This window comes from Tyto alba, unplaced genomic scaffold, assembly GCF_018691265.1.
Source record: "Tyto alba isolate M040663 unplaced genomic scaffold, T.alba_DEE_v4.0 Super-Scaffold_6, whole genome shotgun sequence".
Classification (NCBI taxonomy): domain Eukaryota; kingdom Metazoa; phylum Chordata; class Aves; order Strigiformes; family Tytonidae; genus Tyto; species Tyto alba.
Window position 1 is genome coordinate 36014108 of NW_024881327.1, and position 23742 is coordinate 36037849.

The 23742-nt window shown below is 39.1% G+C and overlaps 1 protein-coding gene across 1 annotated transcript in view; it reads left to right on the forward strand.

The window, feature by feature from the left end:
• Positions 1 to 489: 489 nt before the first annotated feature.
• DHX15 (DEAH-box helicase 15) overlaps positions 490 to 23742 on the forward strand; it is a 48342-nt gene continuing 25089 nt past the window's right edge. Inside the window, exons 1-5 of the mRNA XM_042807688.1 lie at positions 490 to 728; positions 6813 to 7161; positions 11677 to 11870; positions 12997 to 13156; positions 13562 to 13780. Coding sequence (XP_042663622.1) covers positions 661 to 728; positions 6813 to 7161; positions 11677 to 11870; positions 12997 to 13156; positions 13562 to 13780 — 990 coding nt within the window. The 5' untranslated portion in view covers positions 490 to 660. The remainder of the gene's footprint in view (positions 729 to 6812; positions 7162 to 11676; positions 11871 to 12996; positions 13157 to 13561; positions 13781 to 23742) is intronic.

Genomic DNA, 23742 nt, shown 5'->3' on the forward strand with positions numbered 1-23742 from the left:
TTGAAAGGCAGTTGAATTTGTAACTCGTGAAATACACTGCCATGAATCAATATTGTTGATACTGGAGCAGTTAAAGGCTGCACGTGCTTTTACGGCACGCAGCTTCAACGCCCCTGGTTCTCTAATACTTCTGCTGCTACAGATGCCTTGGGGAAGGCTGGGTGTTTCTGCACGCCCGACCGGCGCGCCCAGGGAGGCCCGTGGCGGCCCACACCAGCGCTTTACCCAAAGCGGTCACCCCGGTTTAAACTCCCGTTGCAGCCCGCGCACGCGCGAACCGAAGAGGCTCTTAGGAAGAGGGGGGCGGGGGTGCGTGTGTGTTTGCTCGTAGGACACCAGCGGCAACGGCCGAGCTGCCTGCGGAGCCTGCACTCGCTCCCGGTGCCTCTCCCGCCGCCGCCGCCGCCGCCGCCATGGCGGGGCCCACGCGGCCGCTGGGGCGCGCGGGGCGGGGCGGGGCCGGCCGTTGAGCGCGCGCCGAGGGCAGGCGTTCCCGCGGGCGGACCCGCGCGCTCCGGCGGCCTCGCGCAGCCCCGGCGCTTCCTTCCGGCCGCCATTTTAGCGGCTGTGCCTGGCCTCGCGGCGCCGCGGCTGCGGGAGGAGCGGAGCGCGCGCTCCGCCGCACCCAGCCCCGGACCGCCCGACACGCCGCTCGCCGCCATGTCCAAGCGCCACCGCCTAGATCTGGGGGACGATTACAGCTCCAGCAAGAAACGCACCACCGACGGGTGAGGGGCGGCGCGGGGCGGGGAGCGCGGCCTGCGGCGGGCGGCGGATCGCGGTGGCTCCCACGCAATCCGCTCCCCGGCCGCCCCTCGCGGGTCTGGCTCCCCCCCCCCCCCCCGCAGGGGAGCGGGGCGGGTGGGAGCGGGGTTGCGGCGGCCGCAGCCGCGCGGCGAGGCCTCGGCGGCTTACCGGAGCGCTAGGCCCGGGCCCGGGATGGATCGACCCCTTTGTCGGGGCCGGGCCCGGCGGAGGGGGCGGGGAGGGGGGGCGGATGGCGGCAGCGCGGTGGCGGGGAGCGGGAGGGGAGAGCCGTGTGTGTGGCGGTGCTGGCGGGGGGGGAAGGGGAGGAAGCCGCCGGCCCAGCCGCTCGGGAGAGCGCGGCTGGGCCGGGCTCCCGTCGCGGCGGAGCCGGGGGCGGCGCGCTGCTCGGCCCACTCCCCGCGCCAGGCTTTGTCTGCGGCTCTTTTCGCTCATTATCGCGTGGTTTTGGTTTGTTTTTTTCCTTTCCTTTTTTTTTTTTTTTTTTTTTTTTTTTTTTTAATACCTCCCCCCTTCTTTATCTCTTTTTTTGTTTTGTTTTGTTTTGTTTTCTTCATCCTCTATCTTGAGAGGTGTAGCAAATATAGTCCTAGAGGTCAGCATGAGGATTATTCTGCCCGTATAATTAGTTCCTACCCTGGTAGGAACGCTATTCCTTTGTTAACGTCTTTCACTCAATAGCTGGCAGGGATATGGTTGACTTTAAGAATCAGTGGTGAGGTGGGTTTTGGAGTGGGAGTCAGGGGAGGGATTACTTTTTTTTTTTTCCTTAGTTTGGCAAAAGCTAAAGTTTTAGGACTGTACAGCACAAGTTTTACCAGATTTTCATTAAGGTTAATGAACTTGCAGGAACACTGACAATACACTACTGCTGTCCATTTGTACACAGTTGGTTTAGAGCCTGCTCTGTATAGTCTCTTACTCTCTAGTGGCGGGGATGGAGGAGGTGGGTGGCTCCTTAAAGTAAATTTCTAAAGTCTAAAGGAGCACCTGTAAATACTATGTTTATCTAGTCCTTGATGGAGCACAGAAAACTTCCGTGAATTAGTCAATTTTTAATGTCCAACAACATTTGTTGTGGACTGTTTATCTAAGAAAAATACTTGCCTTGTTCTCAGACCTAGTAGTAACTAACAGTCTACCATAGCAGTTAGTGTTTGCTGATAAAGTCTTAGGAAAACTTGGCTCTTCCTTTTTAAAGGTGAGCTTGTATAGTGTCAGTTTTTAGTCCCTGGAATTTGTTGCATTTTTCACTGCTAAACAGAAGTGAATGTTTATTATTGAACATCTGTTTCCTGTACGTAAGATCACTATAATCTTGTTTTTTAATGAATGTATTGAGCTATTTATCTCCTTTAGTGTATTTTTTTAATGATTTGCCAGAAGATGAAATACCTCTGCTATGTATAAAGTTGTATATATGCAGCTTTTTTGTACTTAGGTTTTTGTAAAATTTTCTATTTAAATGTAGTACAACCATTACAGTTGGTTGTAAAGATAAACACAGGCTGGTATTTCCTTGTTTGCCTGTTTTGGTATGGGTTTATTTGGCATTGTTTTTACTGATTGTCTGCTGTTATCCTGAAGTCTTAATTTTGCCATTTTTTAATAAACTGTAATGAATTCCCACCAGTGGTAAAACTTTTTAACCACAAGTCTTTGACTTTTATGGCACCTAAAAACTATACAAGTGCTGGTCTTGTGCCCCTTCTTTGTCCCCTCCTCTGTCAGTAAAAGCATTAAATGGCATAAGACTGAGAACAAGTCAGTATCAGCGTAACTATTGAGCGTGATTATTTCTAATATTACTTGAAATCTTAATTCATGTAGCACAAGCCATATTAATGTCACATTGTCTTGTTTTATTTTAGTCTAGTTTGGTTTTACAGCTTATGGAAGGCTGCAAGGAAGATGCACAGGGAGACTCTTGTTAATAGCATGTATGTGCATGTCTTCCCTCTGTGCTGTGAATACCTTTATGCAATTTAGTCGGTTTTGGAGCTGGATTAAGTTGAATTAGCTCCTTGGATGGTTACCACTTCAAATGCAGAGTAGTGGTTTATCTTGCATTCAAACTGGACCACCTGACTAAAGTTGTATCAAGTTACCCTGTATTTCTTTATTTCCTTTTTAATTGAGGCCTGTGTTGGTATGTGTGGCTCTACATGATGATGATGCCAGGCCAACGGGCTTCTGATTGTTGGTGTTACCTTAAGCATCAGCACAGTGTCAGTTTTCTTCCAGTCTCGAAGTGTCATCTATGAAGTAAATACATTTTTTTGAAAAACAGGAATTGCATGGAAGGTTTTTGGTTACAGTGTTTGTGTGTATTGCATACATACTTTTTAAATACGTTCATTTTTTTTTTCAAGTGTACCTCAGTTGTGTAACGTCGAAGCTACAGTACTAGTGGGATGTATCATTCAGACTAATTGTACAATTTATGTATAGAACAGAAATCCTTCTTTAGCTGCGTTGACTTTTTGCATAAACTATTTCCATGTTTAGTAATGGAGGAAAAAACACTGAGGATCTATTAGATGTGTTTAGACTTTCACTGTGATGATCAGTGGTTTTACCTTGTCCCTTTGTTTCCATTTTCATTTTATATGCATTTTATCCTCTGATTCAGTGATGGCTACAGTGTTTCTTTTGTATGCACATGTGTGTATATTATATATCTGTGGACATAAGGAAGTGAAAGCAGATAGCAGACCAGACTACTTCACTTGAAAAAGAATGCAAAAAAATCCCCAAATGGAAACAAAAACAAAACAAACAAACAAAACACCACAACAGCAAAAAACCACCACCACCAGGAACAAAAAAACCTCAAACAAACAAAAAAAACCAAAACAAACCCCTTCTGATTGTGGAGGCTGTTACAGGTTTCAGGCCCAAGACAAATGTGGTTATGATTATGTTATTGTTAATTTCTAATTTTGAGGTCAGTTTTCTGTGTGCAGTAATGAAGAGTAACATAAATGTGACAGTTTATAAAAGAACTGCCAAGTTGCATTCTTTTCAAAGTTTAGTAAATTCACATAGCAGCATAACTGCCATACCTCTTTTCCCTTGTTGACCAAAGAAGTCTGGATGGGTTTGCAAAGTTTCAGTACTAGTGGGAGACCGGGAAACGTTTTTAGGAAGAAAAAAAAGTGATGCTATAAAATAAGTATTAGAAATTAAGTTTGAGGGCATGTTATATGTTGTGGTTTTTCTATGCTGAGATCTGGTTGCTCCAGCTTCTTTTCTAAAAATGAGAGACACAACTCTCTTAACCTGTAGGCAGTTGTTTTACTTCTGAAATGTAGGTAGAACTTGACAGGTTTATTTTTGCATTTGTCCGATTAAACAGCTGTAAGAGTTTGGTGAAGAAACTGAGAAATGCAGGATTAACAGGACTTTCTGTTCTGGATTGTATCTGTAGTCTGTTTAATTCACTGGCTTATTCTTGAGGTATTTTTACCTGAGCGCTAAGCCCACTCCAATTGCTGCCAAAAGAGAAGACGACAGTGCTGCCCTCTCCCTTGCACTGAAAGTGAGTGTTTGGAGACTAGATCAGAGAACTGATCCAAGTTAGAATTAACATTGGTGGAAGGGGTTTAGGGAGGCATGTTCTGCAGAAGGCCGTTGAAATGCTCACACCAGCACATGGGAAGGGTTGGCAGCAGCGGGTGTCTGTTCATTTTAGCAGTGGCCTTGGCTTATGTAAGGTTGAAGTATGAAGATACACTTGATGATCTGCAATGTAGAAGCTTCTGACGTGATACTGTTTAAGTAAATGGTTATGGAGTAGTTTGTTTTGTTGGTGTGGGTTTTTTGATGCCTTGATTAGATACCACTGAAGAATGAAAATCCTTCAGAAGCGCACACGCGCAAAACCCCAACCCACCAAAAAACCCCCATTAGCAGTTTGTCTTACTCTTCCCCTCAGTGAAGTGTGTGCCATGACCAGGTTGTTTCATTTTACCCTTGCTTTACTATTCTTAAATTGCTTTTATACCTTTATTTCCTTTTCTTACTAATATTGTTACTATCTGATCATGCACTTGTTTATCCCAATACCTGCAGATATTTAAAGATCTGATTGTGAATAGCTCATTAACTACAAGTCCAAAGCTTTATTCTTGTTTGATATGTGCTATTAGACTCTTCTACCATTAACTGTAGCATAGCGGAGACTGTTTTACAGTAAGAACAGATTTCTAGCTTGCACAATATTTGACCGTGCTAGAAGTAGTGTTGGAGTATTTCAAATTCAAGCAAATGATCTAAAAGGGCCTTAATTTTCCAACAACTCAGTGTCCAAAGCTTTAGGAAAATCTATGTACAAGTGAGTTAAGTAAGTGACAGTAAACAGGATGTTTTGTAATCCTTATTTATTTTCAGTGGGTCATGTTAAAGAAGTAATCTTAAAAAAAAAACTTACTGCGGCAACCTCCGAAGTTATAATATGTTGAACTATTGAAGGGGAAAAAATATACAGCCTGCATAGAATACATTCATTTATACAAGAACAAAAGTGGTGGTGGTTTCTAGTGTGTAACACATTTTGAATTAAAGTTTATAGAAACAGTACTAATATAATCTTGGTTACTTCATCTTCTCTGTAGGTAGGAAGTTGCTTATTACTTCTCCAGTTACATTAGAAAGCCAGCTGCAAGTTAAAAAAAAAAAACAAAAACCCAAACCTAAAAACTGGAGAGGATTGTTGGCCAACAGTTTTCTTTAGAAATGTTCTTTGCTCTTTCTTTCAGGCATGCCTGAGTGCTGGTAAAGAAGAGGGGGGAGGCTTTGTTTTGCCTGAATGGGTATTCCTAAAAATGTTTCAGTGTGCGTTTACTATAAAGCTGGTGTTGACTTCGCTTGTTGCTTGGCCTTTTTGATGAGGTTTCAGTTAACGCACAAAAGCTGAAGCTGAGGATATCCTCAGTTTTGCAGGCAAAAATACCACTAATCTTTTGATTTAGACTAGTTTAAAATGTGATGGGGTGTTTTTGTAAAGTGGGGCTTATTTCAGAGTGCTGAATTAGGGTAAGTCTGTGATTTTTATTAAAAGCATGTAGCTAGAGTTCTTTGGGTCAACCTGGGGATTTGTTTGCAAGTGTTTCATTGTTTGTAGGGAGAGCGAGATTATGTGCAAGAACAGCTATATGGATTTGCAAAATCAGAAACTGCCACTAAGACTGAGGCTAGAGGTTGAAATTTAAGTGGATAACTACAGCAAAAAGAATACTGTGTTTCTTTTGCAGGTGCAGTAAACTTTTTTTGACTTAATATTTGGAATGAATGGGAATACATAAATGCTGGGTGTTTTAAGTGTGTGATAGGAGGGGATACTGGAGAAGATGGTGCAGCTTCGTAGTGTTAGGTTAACGGATGGATTCAGTGATATTAAGGGTCTTTTCCAATCTAAATGATTCTGTGAACTGGAGTGGCTGGTTTTAAGTCCTGAGTTTCAGACTCAGCCACCTGTATATTAAAGTTGATTGTATGGAAGTCAGAATTGTGTGGAAGACTGAACAAAAAAAGCTGCAAAGTATTGTGGGATGTTAAAATCAAACTTTTCTTCCAGGGTTTGTTTATAATCTTGAGTAGTTTTTGTGGCTTAGCATAATTCCTTTGCTAGGTAGACAAGAAGACTATTTAGTGTTCTCTTATTTTTCTGCAGCAGGAGCAAGTAGGCATGGGAAGAACTGTGAGAAGTCCAGAACATACAGCTGATTCTTTATAAGTCATTAAATGAAGAGGGTTAAGATGATGCTCTCAATGTGATAGCTTCCTTCAGTCTTGCCTGGAATGAGAGGAACTGTGGCAGAGCTTTTGTACAATGAGTATAACTGTGTGTTTAATATTCAGTATGCATCATATCCTGTTAGTCCTTGCTTATCCTTCCGGGTACCTGTTTGCTAGGCTTTTTGAAAAATTAGGTTTATACTCACTTTGTACTAGATACCTTTAAAGTTGCGTTGTATTTAAATTTCTACTCTGCATTTTAATATTAAAGTGTCTTATTTTTTGCTGTGCTTCTTAACTCATTTTAGGAAAGATCGTGACCGTGACAGGGACCGTGATGACCGTTCTAAAGATCGCGACAGGGATCGTGACAGAGATAGAGATCGTGACAGAGAAAGGGACAAGGAAAAAGATTTGCGACCTACATCTAACTCTACGTATTATGCGGCTGCTGGCTTACCAACTATAAAACCAGCAATGATTCCACACAGTATTAACCCTTTCACAAATCTACCACATACACCACGATATTATGACATCCTGAAAAAAAGGCTACAACTTCCTGTCTGGGAATATAAAGAAAGATTTACAGATATTTTGATTAGGCATCAGTCATTTGTGCTGGTTGGAGAGACTGGGTCTGGTAAAACAACACAGGTGAGTTCTTATCTATATGATACTGCAGTTTTTTAAATAGTTGCTAGGTGTGTGGGGGGGCGAAACTTGCGTTGGTTTCTTGAAATTCATTGTGTAAGAATACCTCGCAGTGGTAAGCAAAACTAATTTGATGACTGTTTTATGAATAAAAAAGTGAGAATCTTTCAGCATCTTCCCATTTCACAATCCAGTCATTTTCTCTGACCTCTGCTTCTGCTAGACTTTGAGTGGTAGTTAATTTTTTGGTGAAGGAAGATACAGATTTTAATGGCTAGACAGAAGTGTACGAATCCACAAACTAAGGTGATGGTTCCAAATTTACGTCTGTAGTTTTAGCTGTTTGTGTAGATAGTAGCCGGAAAGTAGGAAGAATGTTACAGAAATAGGGACTTGTTAGTGTTTTATGAAACTTAGTGCTATAGATCAGAACTTAAAGGGAATTGATATGTCAGCTACAATTCTGACATGACCTGATTGGATCATGTGTTTTGGTGATATTCAAACTTGAGAGAAAGAGACTTACGTTTTCTTGTTACTGAAACTTCTCAGGGGCCATGTAGCTTTCCAGTGCTGCAGTTAAGGTCATGCATTTTTTTTAGTAGATTCATGGCTTTAAAAATCTTCCTCAGCACTGAAAATAGTGATAATAGATCTGCAGAGTGTCCTTAACCCTTAAGAATTTTGGAGACCAGTAAACAAGGAAGATCTAAGATACAAGAAACACCACTGTCTATTTATAGCAGGACAGACTTGCTTGACACTTTAACCTCTAGTTTGCTGTTTAAAATCTGTGTGGAAAAGTGATGTAAAAAAGTCTTTTGTTCTGTAACCTGATAAATTTCTTCTATCTAGGCAGAAAATAAAAATTGAAGGATGTTTTAGTCTTCAAAAGGGATTATGGCTAATTGACAGTGAGTCTTACAGAAATAAATTTTTAGTCATAAAATAAAATTGGGATGTCGAGAAAATGTGAAGGACATAGTAGTACATTAGGTACCTTTTATAGTTGTGCCTGAAATATTTGAAATAATATACCCTTGTTCCAAATTTTAGGAACCAGTGTCTTGTCTAGAAGGTACCTTATGGCTTTTGTCTGTATTGCTCTTTTTAAACATGTATAAGCTGAGACAGGATTTTGTAGAATTCTTTGGAAAAGTTTGATTATATAGTTAGTTGGGAGAGAGAGTATTTTGAACATAATGTAAAATTTGGTACTTATTTATATTAAAATGGGATTTCATGTTGCATCATCTGAGAATTTGAATATCTGAAGGGTGTGTGTTCTTAATATCTATGACTTAAATTTCAGATTCATCTTACTATCATGTCATTCCACAGACTTAAAGCTTTCCTTGAGTTTTACTATTACTTTGCCCCTTGCTTTCTGAAAGAACTTAAGAAACCTAAGGCATCTTTTCTAAAAATGGGATTTAATCTACCAAAAGCACATAAACTGTCTTGGAAGCTTCACTGCTTCCTCTGAATTCTCCCTGTGAAATTGCAGATACATTTTGAAACAATTGAGAGTGTTCCTGTAGTATCGTGTCACTGAATATTATCCTGTTGACACTTAATGAAAACCTTGTTTTGCATGTGATATTGTCACATCCTTTTTGTGATCAAATGCTGTCTTAAAACCACTTTGGGGGTGGTTGTTTTTCTTCTCCTTATGTTCATTGATCAGAGCAAGATAAATAATGATCTGTGATCAATAAACCCTCTAATGCTCAAAGTGAAGGTGTACATGAGCTATTTATGCTTGCTTTTATTGGTATAAAGTTGGCATTATTTGAAATATATACGGAATTGTTCTTCCAAAATTATTATGTTCCCTTTCATGGCAATAGTAGAAGGCAATATAGTAGTAGATAATATTTTTGAGAGTGAGCTGCTGCATGTCAAGTCCCTTCCCTGATTATTACGTTCATGTTTTCCCTTCTAGTCTTGTAGCGCGCCCAGGTTTGGAAATGCTTGTCTTTGACAATGGAAACAAGAGAGAAAACTTTTCTCAAAGTCTTGTTCTACATAGACTTAAACCCAAAGCACTGAAGAAATATATTGGAAGCCAACACCATGAATTTTCAAGTCTACAGTATTTGCAGTGTCCTGATTTTTAATTTAAATTTAACCTTCGAAGTTAACTGTTGTCTTTAAATGCTCTCAGAATGTGCTTGGTGGTGGAATGGGTGTGCTGAATTTCATTTAGAAAGAGGTTAAGCCCTCGCTATAATTGCAATGTGTGCTCCCTTTTAAATGTGGGATCATATGTGGTGCTGGTATAATAGTTTCAATTTCTTCCATAGATGGAACAGTAGAGTAGCATCTGCTTTCACTTGAGAGCCCTAACTATAAAGGGTAGGATGTTTGTTGATGTAACGTAAGGGATGCCACTTTGTCAGCAAGTTTTCTTGGCAGGTGAAGTTCAGAAGCAAGATGATTCTGAGTATAGTTTAATTTCCTGCTGTCCTTGCAGTCCACAGGAGGACTGATGTGGGTAGAAGTCTGACACCTTTTCAGCTCATTAAAATTCTGAGGATTCTACTGGAATGTTTAACAGAAAGTTTTCAATAAATTGAAGTGGATCAGAAAAGCCAGAAGGACAGTGCCCTTCCCTCTACCACCCTGCATCCCTTTAAAAACATAACTTTCCCTTGACTTTGGAATAATCTTTAACAGCCCTCAGTGCATTTATCTTTGATCTTAGAGGCCACTGTATGTGTAGTCCCTACCCACTCCTGTTCATGGAGGTTATATTGGAAAAATATCTCTTAATTGAGAAAGTCATGGAGGTTAAAAGGTGCTAACTGAAGCTATTCCTCACATTTGTGATATTGATAAAATAGCTTTTTTTTAAGGGAAGTCAAGGGTTTTGATGATTTTTTTAGTTTTTTTGTGTCAGTGGAGTTGACTTTGTTAGGTTTTATAAGAAGTGTTCAGAGTATTCTCAGTCATGACTGAAGTAGAAAATGTACCATGGCGTGGTCCTTTCTCTCGGTGTTTGTATATCTGTTAAAGCTGAACATGAAAAGTATGCTGTTGGTCATCTAAATCAGCCTAACACACTGAAGTCTGTGTAGCCTTTTTCTTTCATTTGACACCAATGCTGTAGGTTTTGCAGTTTACTGGAAACCCACTTTTAAATTGTTTTTATTTCATGCTACTGTGGCCTGACGGACCTGCTGTTTTAAAGTTTATTTCAGGACTTGCTCTGTTCCAAGTCAAGAAGCTTCACCTAATGCTTATAGTTGAGTTTTTATTAGTGACTTGAGAAGCAAATTCCTCCTTCTACACTGCATATTAAGGGAGTGTCTGTGTTACAGGATAGGGTTTATGGTTCATGTTATCAGTATTCAAGAACTGCTATTATTTTTAGTTTTGAATAGGTTTTTCAGAAATTTTAATTCTTTTCTCAGCAGTCTAGTAGTCTCCGGTCATATTTTGATAGTATTTGGGGTTTTTTTGTATTTATAATGGGAGTATGTTCTCCATTTAAAAAAAGAAAAAAAGGTTCTCATTGCAGTGTACACTTGTCTGCTTGTGGATATGTGTTAATGTTCAGTTATGTCCAGTTTTCTGTGGAATACAGTATTCCAGAAGAAAAATTCTCCTGGTTTAAATTACACTGCTTTTCCTGCTATTCCTTATTGGTGCAATGTATAAATGTTTTTGTTTTCCCTCTAAATGTGAGCTTTTAAGAATTCTTGAAAAGCAGTTACTAAGAAGGAATGGCTTTTTTTGATCTGTAGACTTGGAACAAGTTGTTCCTGGAGATGTCTCCTCATAAAACATTACACTGAGAAAATGTTAAGAATGTTCTATCTTCATCAAACTGTTACTGACCTTAGAAATTCTTCTGAGTAAAGCTTCCTATTTTGCATGATTCTTGCTGTTTTCAGATTCCTAACAGGGGTAGAAAACTGCTGACTGACAAGTAAAATGAGTGCTAATGTAGGAAGGAAAACAGGGATTTCGTATCTGGCTGATAAAATTTCAGAAGAACAATTAACCAAATGAACATAATCATTTATTCATTTTATTTGTCGTGATTCCTGGCAAAGACAATTTTTATATCACTAATTCTTTTTGCTTAATACATTAATAATGAGCATTACTTTTTAAAGCCACAAAGTACAATTTGCTTGTTGTAAAACTTAAAGCAATGAACTGTGCTACAGATCTCAAAATTCTGAGTGTTTAATTTTGGTTGCTTTGGAGCAATTGGCTGCTGCTAAGTGTCAGTGTAAGGTACTGAACTAACAGTGCTTAAAGGTACTGTGAACCTACACATTTCTCTAATAACTTCAGGGATAGTTACGGACGTGCTTAATGTGAGTATGTTTTTAGTGGCATTGGGACCAACTAACTAGACTACCTGCTTTCATGCTTTGGATATTTTTGTGCATGCAGTTGGCATCTCAGTGGAATTATAACTAACTTTATTTGATACATTTCAAAGGTTACAGATTACAGCTGGCCATTTGAAGTGTGTTTAAAACTGAATTTTATTCTTAACAGATCCCTCAGTGGTGTGTTGACTACATGCGCTCGTTACCTGGACCAAAGAGGGGAGTAGCATGTACCCAGCCTAGGAGAGTAGCTGCAATGAGTGTGGCACAGCGGGTCGCTGATGAGATGGATGTCATGCTGGGCCAGGAGGTTGGTTACTCTATTCGATTTGAAGACTGCAGTAGTGCAAAAACCATTTTGAAGTAAGTATGGCAACTGTCAGGTAAAGTTATAACATGGCCTGTGCAGAGGTGGGAATTATAAGGTAGTGAAGGGTGTGAGCAAAGTTAGGAAAGGAAAAATGAGGAAGGGAGTGAATCTATGAACTGACTCTTTCTGTGTCTATGTGGAGAAGAGGGACAGGAACCATAGCATGAGCTGAGAGAAACCTGAGGTGTAGGGCTTGAGTAGAATCGGAAATGAGTCATTCCTCCTAAAGAAATCATTGTACCCTGTGGATCTATTAAAATCAATTTCCATAAAGAAGTGGGTGTGATCTGAAGTATTTTTGATTAAGGTGCTATTGAGACTAAAGCCCTTCAGTATTCAGTTTCTCTTCATGTTACTGCATTCAGCTGACCTTTGTCTGTGATATTTTCTTACTTGGGGTAATCCTGGTGAAGCTCATTAGCTTACTTCAGTAAGGAGAACTACCACAGAGTTTGAAAACTGGCCTATACCTGACTCTGAGATACATAATACATAGTGTTTTAGTGGTCAGCTGTTCTAGATTCCCATGATGTGTCACTGGAACCAGGCCCACTTAATACGTCATTTGCAGATGACATTCAGAATGCTCAGTTAAAAAGGATTCCACATAGTGTCATTCAAGGAATAGTGCTTTCCTATCCAAAGATGTTTTTTCTTTTGCTCATACAAGTAGTTGAAGGCTGGGAATAAAGCTAATGTGTAAAAAAATTCAGCTGAGACAGAAAAGCAAAAAGTGAGCAGGTGATCTGCAAACAGAGAAGGGGAGAAGCAATTGCAGAAATAGTATTTCTAGGATTTCAAAGAGTGTTTTTCCCCATCATTTTCTGTCTCTAGACCTGGAAGTCTGCCATTAATAGCCTACAAACTAGTTATAAATGTTGCTAAACCTTGTTTCCCTTCCCCTCCCCCGCCCCCCTTCACAGATTTCACTTATACTCTGCAGTAATTTCTATTTGAAAACTGAACATTGCCTTGTTACATTGTTGGAAATAGTTCACTGATGCTTCTATTTTTAAAAAGTTGGTTAAAAGCTTAGTTCAAGCAACCTAGTGAATGATACAGAAGAGGATTTTGTATCAGACTTATTAAATAAAATTTGTGTTGAAATTTTGTGTTCAGGTATATGACTGATGGGATGTTACTTCGTGAAGCAATGAATGATCCTTTGCTGGAACGCTATGGTGTTATAATTCTTGATGAGGCCCATGAGAGAACACTGGCTACTGATATTCTGATGGGAGTTTTGAAGGAAGTTGTAAGACAGAGATCTGATTTGAAGGTCAGTAATGATGAAGCCCAGCAGCATTTCCTTTCTAGTTGCAGGCATACCAAATAAGATATCAGTGTGCTTACCATTAGCTGATTTTTATAATCAACTACAGTAGATCAGCTATTTTTTGATCTACTGATAATCTGTATTGGAAAGATAATCCTAGGAAATGCTAAATGCAGTTTGTATTGAGGAAAATACTAGAAACAATGTAATTGTAGCTTAACCTTTCTGTATTGATTAGGAGGTTTTTTGGACCTTTGTAACAAGGCTGCTGTATTCAGATGATAAAAGCATGCTTAAATCAGTCAACAGTTGAGTTTAGTTTCTTACTGTTATGTATTGTATGCATAACATTTTACAAATTCTTGTTAACCTTTGTAGTAACTTTTTTTTTTCCTTCCAAACCTACAGGTTATAGTTATGAGTGCTACTTTAGATGCTGGCAAGTTTCAGATCTATTTTGATAACTGTCCTCTTCTAACCATCCCGGGTCGCACCCATCCTGTGGAGATATTCTATACTCCAGAACCAGAAAGGGACTACCTTGAGGCTGCCATTCGAACAGTGATCCAAATTCACATGTGTGAAGAAGAGGAAGGAGATCTCTTACTCTTTCTTACTGGACAAGAGGTACTTATTTTTTTAAATCCATCATTCTATACAGAAACTCCTTTAAGTAGCTTGTCTAGACTGAAATACTTCATTTTCCTTTTCTATTTTATCACTTAAATGACCTGAGGTTTTCTACCTGCCATACACTTCAGGCCCTTAGTCATTGTATGCATCTGTAATATGCATATGTTATGGAAGCCCTCTCTAAAATGAAAATTCCTGTCTTACTCATGTACTTCTGAAATAGAAACCTAGAGTATGAACCCAAGGTTTGTACTGATGTGAACTCAGACATTCGGGGAATGTCATAGAATCCATGTTTTTACCGAAAATGGAGTTCCGTGCACTTCTGGATGTTTCCTGTACAACTTAACTAAATAATAGAACTTTGATTCTGCTACTTAGCTATCAGTAGTAGTTTTAATAAAAATGCTTGGGTTTTTTTTCATTAATAGCTTTGAGTCTTAGGCTGTAGTTTTTCTGTACCAGAAATACAGAGAGTGATGTCTCGGAAACAGACTCAGTGCCTTGCAAAAGGGGATTGTACAAAAGCACTTAAGCTAAACTACATTAGGGTTTTTTTCTAAGCTACATTAAAACTACATTAGGGTGGTGGGTTTTTAAGTTATAATCTGTTGCTTTGAAGCTCTTTGGAGTGTCCCTATTAGTAGACTGGGATGGAGAAGAGGTAAAAAAAGTCATAGGCATTGTGGAAGTTTACTTGACTGGGTCAACCTAAAATTAATATTTTAATTAGGGGAGAAATGTAGCTAGCAAAAATGTTTGACTCATTCTTCTTGCAGTTACTCCTCTCAAAGAAACACCCTTCAAAGGATGTGGACCAATTAAGTGTCTTTAATCCAAGTGTACACAGTCTTAACTATGCCAAGGGGAAAAAAATGGTCCAAATAACTTTTGATGCTGAAAGTACACAGGCTTCTTGAGTAGATTTGCCAGTCATAAAGATATGTTGCCTTTTAGATGAATTTTAAAAGACATTTTATCAAGGTATTCCTGTGAATTAAGATACAGGTGGGGAAAAAAATACTTGAACGACTGTGAATTTGAAACGTGCCTGTTTGGTTTTAGTTAGTTATAGTTCAGACTAATCTGGCGGGTGAATGTGAGGATTAGTGAAGCAACTGTTACAAGAGGGTGAATGAACCAGTGGCAACAGAAAGGAACACTGCTGTCCAGATGTTTCAGCAATTTGTTTTCTTACCAGGATGCTAATAAGTCTGGTCTTTAACCTTTCGTGAAGAACAAATACCCTTATTAGTTATTAACTATAAACTATGTCCTTGCTACATCATTTGCTATGTATTGCTCTAAATAACTTGTTATAACAATTATGGGAGTTTGGGACTGGAGGAGTGGCATGGGGTGACCGCCTTCAGATGTTACCAACTCTGAGCAGCACTCATGTTTGGCAAAAGGCTCTAGACCCAACTGGTCTAGTACCAGCCAGTGCTACAGAGGTACTGTTATGAACAGGTTCTTTGACTTCCACTGGGTTAATTTTTAGACGTAATGTATTATAAACAAAGTTTTAATCATGCACATAATACATGCTCATATGTACCAGTATAATTACGCCTAAATGTATCTAACAGGACCCCTGTGTTGCCTTATTGAATCACGTAAAACTTGCATTGGTAAGCCACCATCCTGTTTCTTGTCTAGAATTCTCCAGTCCATGTATCCATGGATGATGCTGTTCAGGAGCACTGGCGCGGCTCTGCCTGGAGCTAGTCTAAATTTAGCTAGTTAGCATGAAATTAAAGTATGTCTAGCTTCTGTAGAGAAGCTTTGAAGCGTTGTATCCATTTTGATTCCTGATGTTTTGGGGCCTCTGAGGCCTATCTTTGAGCCTTATTATACAGTCTGCGTGTGTATTACTGTGACATACTGTAATCTCAAGAATTGGAAAGTGTGTTCTAGGTACCACTGCCACTGTGTGATTTGGGTTCAGTAGGCTTAGTAGCTCGAGTCTTGTCATTGTTTTTTGCTGAGCAGAAATGCTTTGTAGTTTGTTTAGATTCTGGAAGACAATGTGAACAGGGTGCAGGATGATTTGATTTTCTGGTCAGAAAGATGCATTTACAAAGACAAATCAAGTCATGTAAGGGGAAGGTGTTTTGGATGGAACCATGCAAGTGTGAACTGTTTTGAGTTTGAGGCTTCATGCGAGGAGTAATTGCAGTGGTCTAAGGCAGAATGAGGGTCCTTACTGGCTATGGCCTTAACTTGCCACTGAACCTGAAGTAATTTTATATAGGCAATAAGATGAGTAGCAGTTAATTAATACAGATTAGTTAAGACAGAGTTGATAATGGAACCTGGATATACTATGGAAGATTCTATGTTGTCAGACCCAAAACCAAAAAGTTTAAATACGTTTGGAAACCAAAGAAATCTTAATTATATAAGCCTGTTACTGGATGAAAATAAAATTGTTGTTAATGGTGCAGAAATAAGTGTTTAGTAAAAACCTCCTTCTTGAATCCTGAAAGGAGCAAAAGTATGATTATGTTGCATGAACTGCTTTTCAGTCTGGTAGTAACGAAAGAGGATGTTTTAATAACAATATTTATTAGGAAGAAACATTTTAAAACAGGACTTATCCCACAGATCCTGCAAGGAGGAGTGCTCATCTTTTGATTTTTAGAAACAAACAAAAAACCACCCTGGTATATCAGGGAGATTCCAGAAGATGGAAATAATGTTCGTGTTTCATGTCAATATTCAAAAAGCTATAACCTGGATAACTGTAAGCCAGGTTTCCTGATGTCAGTCACAGGCAAAATTGGAGACTTTTGACAGGGAATTCTGTTCATAAGGGAAAAGTACAATACATTTCAATCAACATGTCTGTCTTGGGCAATAGGTTTTGTCAAACTTGTTCTCAGTCATTGAGGTTACAAATTTGGTAGTCTAGTTGTGCAGATACGCATTTGTTAAACTTGACTTTAAATGTCTCAAGACTGGTTCACCTGCAGATCTCAGAGGTATCTGGTTTATTGTCTACTGGAGTTCTGCTTAAACAGTATTAGATTTCACACTCTACGATCAGTAATCTGAGAGTAGGTATAAAATCCTTACAGATGAAACTTGTGGGGTGGGGGAGGCAGAGATAGTGACACAGAAACTGGATAATCTGGCTTGCATATCTTAGTAACCTATGCATTTAGGAATATGAAGTGTGTTCTCTGCTACCCCAGCACTGTTTTCTCTGTAAGGCCAAATGCATCGTTACACATTTAGAAAGAAGAACCCAGGCTGCACCTGGAGATTTGATGTACAGATAAGCACTGTTGTTCTTAGTTGTAGAAAAATATACTGGAAAATGTTGCTGTGAAGTTCTGGTGTAAGTTCCAGAAAAGTTTAAAATGGTGTTGGTAACGCTGATGTTGGTGTACAAAAGAGTTGCAAAACATTTTTGTGGTTTTGGTAGAATGTTTTAAGAATGAGGATTTATTTTAAAAGTGCAGTTTTCTTCATCACAGTGAGGCTAGTTAAGCTCTGGAACTGTGAAAGAAAGTAACAGACTTTCTTATGAAGAAATTGAAGTAAAAATTGACAACTTTCTTAGTGGTAGTGATTGGGTGAGGTTAAGGCACTAAGTGTACTGGGCTTCACTGAACACAAGTTGTCTTGTTTAGCCTTGCATAGAAAGTATTGAGGAGTTAGGGAGCATAAACTGAAAGAGTAATACTAATTGTGTTCAAGTGCTAGAGGAAGTTCTTTTGCTCTTCATTCATTTGAGACGATGTCAAATATTTCAAATAGATGAGGTCAAAGAAATCCTGAATATCGGAAATCATGCTGAGACAAGTTCAGTTTTGACTTGTTAACCGTAACTGAGAACTGCTCTGTCAAGTGCTGACTTGTTCCATGGATGACTTTTTTTGTCTAAGTGCATCCTTTTAGAAAGTTTTGTTTCTCTGCATTTGTATTCAGAGCATAATCTGAAATGGTGAAGTTCTTAGGGACAGTTTTTTGCTGTTTCCTCGCTGGCTTGAAGCAGTTTGCTTTCCTTTCTGGAGGAAGAAAAGGAAATTAGTGAAGTTCAATGCAGCTTTAAGGACAAAGACAAAATTTCTAGAAGGTTCATGTCATCAAAGCCAGATGTGCCTGCCAAGTGCTGCTGTCTGTGATAGGAACTCGAAAGAAGGGGGAAGGATAAGGTGTCTGCCAAATATTTCTGGTTTGGAAAGTCCTTCCAAATTCATGCATTTAGTGTTTTTTTCTGTGTACTCATTTTGTGCAAGGTATAACTGCCTTATACTTTTTTTTTGTTATTAGTTTCCTTCAGGGTTTAACAGTTATGTCTACTTGACTCATTTATCCAAGGTGAAGCTAAATCTAGTTGTGTAGCAGCTGAGCTACTGTAGACAAGACTGTCATCTCCTATTTAAAAGAGTTTAAAGCGCGTTCTAAGTGGAGCAGTCTTGAAGTTTTGCTCACTTCATGAGATTCTTTGTAAGTGCTTCAAATACAGGGTCAACTGAAGAAAGTTTTCCTGAAATAATGTTCCCAAGGACCATGTTTACAAAATCATTGAATTCTGTTCTGCGTGCCAAGTGCTCAGATTGTTCCATTAAGTGTGCTTAAAATGACATCACTAGTCACCATCTTTTTGTAGAAACAGTTTTTTCTAAAGATAATGAGATACAGTTTAGATCTTCAAGACTGAGTGGAGCCTGACCAGCAAGTTAAATGGTTGTTTACATATACCAGTTTGGTCTGTGAGCCCGAAGGAATGCCAGCACTTGAAGTACTTTGGTGGCTCAGGGTAACTTGCGGTCGATTGTTTGGTAATGGCTGTTTAGCATCAGTGTAATTTCAAGCTTCATCCATGGCAGCAGGATGGGTCCTGCACATGAACAAAAGGGAATGAAATTGAGGTTATTGGATTGTTAGTTTAGCAGGAGCAATTTAGCTCAGTAGCTTAGGGCCACAAAGGTCTGGGAAGCCTGCTATATGAGGAAAGGCTGAGAGAACTGGGTTTATTCGGCACTGAGAAGACCCTGGGGAGATCTTACCACCATGTTACAGTATTTGAAGGGTGGTTACAAGGAAGAGGGGAACTCCCTTTTTACCGGGAGTCACATGGAAAAGATGAGGGGTAGTGGGTACAAGTTATTCCTGGGGAGATTCTGATTGGACACAAGAGGAAACATTTTCACAGTGAGAACAATCAGCCACTGGAATAATCTCCCCAGGGAAATGGTGGATTCCCCAACACTGGATACTTTTTAAAGATTCAGCTGGACAGGGTGCTGGGCCATCTTGTCCAGACCTTGCTTTTGCCAAGAAAGGTTGGACCAGATGATCCCTGAGGTCCTTTCCAACCTGGTATTCTATGATTCTATGAACTTCATTGCTGCTAGTCTTCCTTGGTTTCTTTTTATATTTGGGGTTTTTGATTACCATTCAATGGAACTTCTTTATGTAATAATCTTGACAGTATTTGTTCAGCACAAACTTGCTTTTTAAAGATGTGGCGCACTAACTCAGTAATGCAACTACTCCTATAATTCTTTTCAGTTTCTGTTCTTGCTAATAGTAACCTTTCAGTATGAGCACCTTTTTACTGCAGAAATACTATCAGGGAAAAAAATGGAAGTGAATTTCTACTGAGCATTCAGTTTGAATAGTGTAAAAAAAACTATTTTCAACAGCAGATAAAGAAAAAAATGTGCTGTGCATGATAAGAAACAAAATTAGTCTCTTCTGTGGTTAATTTTATACAGCTCCGTTTAGATGAACTGCTAATGATATGTTCAAATCCTTAGTTTTTGATGTAGAGCTAGGGAATATTAAGTATTGGAGTAGTGAGATGGCAAACTTAAGCAGTGGAGATGTGGTATTGGAGGCAGCTGGTGAGGTACTGGTTTGTGGTTCATTTATTTCTGAGTCTGTCTTTCTTCACTGTGTGTTCTGACACAGAGCCTGAGGAACCAACATGTTTCTAAATTAAACTGGCACAAACCATCTTTAAAAATCATACCTAGAAGATTTTGTATGATAAGGCTTTCAAAAGTGAGATCTTATAGAGAAAAATGAGTATTACTAAGTATTAGTTAGTAACACTAAGTCCTGTTCATGTTTTCAGTCTTGTTAGTATTTACTAAATCCCCCTCCACACACTTCTCTTTGATTTGTATAAGTGCTACTCCTGTAAGTTGTACTCTTGAGTTTAAGCCATAGGAAAACTATCAGTTCTGTCCTTGGTTTCAAATACTGACAGCTTTTCATCATGTCTTCCCAGATAACTTGTCAGGTTAAAGAAATGGGCTTCTTAGGAGACCTTTGAGCTGTCCTTTGAGCGTTGTGAGATAAAAGGGAAACTGTAGCACTGTTACAATGATAGAAGAAAAAATTACTTAGCTTTACAAATAAGAGGTGTAGGAATTCAGCTCTACCCTCTGTGCTGCCTTCTAGCTGAAGTAGGTTTTTTTTTTTCCACATCCTGGGAGGAGGGATGTAAGCAGTACTGGGCAGTATGAGAGAGATGGAAGACAAAGGGGCAGACTGTGAAAAGTGAGCATTAAAGAAACTAACCTGCACCTAGTGCTTCCTCTGGTTAGTTTAACTGTTACAAAGGAGTGAGAGGCTGTTGACTAGAGAGCAGCATTCAGTACACATTGTACAAAGAATAAATGCAGCCAGGTCTGTTTCCGTTGTTACAGCCCAGCAATTTTACTTGTGAAATACCTCCAGGTTACATCAAATATGTTTATCTTCCTGAATGGTAAAAAATGCTTTGGAGTGCTTCATTTTGACCCCAACCTGAAGCATTAGATACACTTTATGCCCCAAAAGCACCTATAGCTCTCTTGTTTTATTTGTTGATACTGAGATGTGTAATCTTTTTCAAAGTGTGTGCATATTTTGTGTACTGTTACTATAGTATGTAATGCTGTTCATGAGTTGGTATGTGAGACTCAGGGCTGCTGTTTTGGCTTTTGACCACTTGTATGTGTAGTTAGACATGTTTAGATGAAGTTGTCTCACTGCATTTTGCTGGAGCAAAAATTCTGGTCTGTGTCAGCTTGAGTCATGTAATATAACTAGTTATTTTGCTTGTAGATGTATTGATATGTCATGAGAAGGAGAAAGTAAAGAAAGGACTATGCTTTTAATTTCTCGAGAGCTTGATATGAATAGTAGGTGTTACTGTCCCCATCCAGAGGATGCTAAAATGGAATATAAGCAGCAGACCTGGCGTTCAGAGAATCAGAACTCTTTGTCAACAGGCTTCAAGCTCAGTTGCCCTCTGGTCTAGTGGATCTTTTCATTTCTAGCTGCACAGAAACACAGCTTCAGTGAGAGGAATAAAAATTACTGCATCCAAGGGGGTTTTTTAGGCACTAGTCAGCAGTCTGCCTTTTCTTTGGAAAAGTGGGTTAAGATGGAGTAAAAATTCTGTCATATTCTGGAGGCATAAGTAACCTACTTACTGTTACGTGAAAACATAAATGGCTGAACTACTGTTGCTAATAAAAGAGAGAGGAATGGTGCGCCCTGTTCTTGCCTTGTTTTTTAAACAAGACACTGCTAAGCATTGGTTCCCATACAGACTTAGGTCTTGCTGAAATTTGTGGTGCAATGGAAGTTGCTGTTGAAATCGTGAAGCTTTTTGGTGTCTCAGAGTTACTTCATGATACTTAAGCTCTTGAATGAAATCCACCAAATTTGACCGGTATTCTATTGTCTGTTGTCTGCCAGTTGTTTGAGAGCCAAGCAGCCTGCTCAGGATTGTATGTAGAACCAGCCTTAATCACGCTGATTTCTTGGAAGGAATACAATTTAAATCAGCTTAAATTTGATTTAATAATAATTGTGACTAAATTAAATTATTTTCCTGGTTACTGCTTTTTTCCTTTTGTAAACTATATTTAGCTGTAGGTACAAAATACAAATTGGTGACTCTCTCAGATGTTTAGATGACTTTTTCCTGTTTGAAAAACATACACTACCCCATTGCCTCCTGGATCACTAATATATCCATAAAAATATTTCCTCTTTGCCGATTCTTGTCTGTATTTGGAGCTTTTCCAAGGAGGATTGCATATGCTGTTGAGGGTGTGGGAGAAAGTTGAGGACTCCATGTTAATATTCAAAGTGTACTACTATGGAGTTCTTAACTTCTGTTTGATTCTAGTTTCCCTAGTGTTGCAGCTGAACTATATAGATATTGTATGTATATTGTTAATTCATTTTGATTGGGTCAAGCAATAAGTTTTGGGAAACTTTGGAGTAAATAATAGATTGGGACAATTCTGATGACTAGATGTTGTGAAGTATAAATACGGTGAGTCTGTGGCACTTGCAGCTTGAGATAAATGAGCATTTTAGCTAGCATGTAATGTTTCCAGTTTTTGTGGTCTGTTTGCTACTTACCTTTCTGTAGTCAGCTGCTCTTAGAATGAGTGCACCAATGGACAATTTCATTGACTACAATTTTACTGAGAACTGTGTTTCAAATAATACTCCTAAGAAGTCTTCAGTTTTGAGAACTAGGATCAGGTTCAGTGTAACTTCAGCATTGCCTAAGCCTCACTTCTTGCACGCTAGGCCTTCTTTGATTAATTCTGAAGCAGGTCTTTGTGCTGATGCATTGGGCAGTTGTGGGTCTGACTGTGGCTCCTTTGATCCTGTATCTGTTCCTACTACCCCTGGTATCCACTATCTTGGGTAGTCGGTGTGATAGTCAGGGCTCTGAGGAGTTTTTCAGGCGTAATCTAAATGCAAGGCAAGTTTACCTTCTCTCTTTTCCCTCCAAGAGAACCTCCTCTTATGTGTGGATTGATGGAATAATCCCTCTTCAAGGGGTTTTGTAATGGATTTGGAGTAGATGGTGTGCAAATATTTAAATGTATGAGTTTTTTTAAAAAAGCCTTTCATACTTGAGAATCAGGACTATTGAATTAACTTGCTGAATTTTCAGAGGATTAAAGTTAGTATTGTGCCTTCAACTGTATCTCTCATCTTCAGACTTATTCCATCACTGTTTTCATGCGATACAAACAGATCTTTAACACTTAAATGAATCCTTAATACTTTAAAACTATTCTTACTACACATATTCCTTCTAGACTGTGTGCTTTGGGATACTGGTTTTAGTCATCTGCTGGAATTGGAGGGTGGTTATAGATACAGTGGAAGTAGAGATCTGTTTTCTGCCAGTGTGATAAATAAAAGGAAACAACCTTTTTTTCTCTTCTCTTTCTTTAAAAATTAAAACAATTCAGTACTAAAGAATTCTCTTTTTACTGTCTTCAGATGAGCAGCTGTGGCTCTCGGTGACTTGCATCCTTTTCTCAGCAGTTTATGATGAGAGGCTTGTAGTTACCTCTGCAGATCTGCAGAGAGTAATGTTTATATATGGACTTGTCATCTCTATGTTGGAGTATTTTAATGAGTCCTGATCAGGGATACTTTGAAACTACATTGGGAAACTCTAGGGAGAAACAACACTTTTATCTCTTCTGAAAGATGATAGGTGGCTGTGAACACATGTGACCTGAAGAGTGTAGTGCTTTCATTTATCACTGCTTGCTTGTATTTTACTATTTCTTAAGTATAAAACTGTCCTGGAGTCTCTAGTCATTACTGCTGAAGATTAAGCATCCTGTCCAGCATCAGAGCTTTCCCAGTTACACAGTGTAATCTGCTCAAATTCCATGAAACAGTGTAGTGACCTTCAGTTTGGGAACTAAGGTCTGTGCTGTAGTTTTGTTTTAGTATTTGTCTTTTCCTTTTTTTTTTTTTTTTTTGAAAGGTACGATCTGATTTTGTATTAAATATGTAACAGGCCCAAGTATTAGTTTGTCAAGACTTTGGGTGCAAATTTGAGAGGGACTGTCATGGCCTAGTTTATCAACTATTTACTTTTAACATGTCTTTTTACATAAGCACCATTGTTAAAGTCGTAATTTATTGAGCTGTTGTATATGAACTGTCAGTTAAGT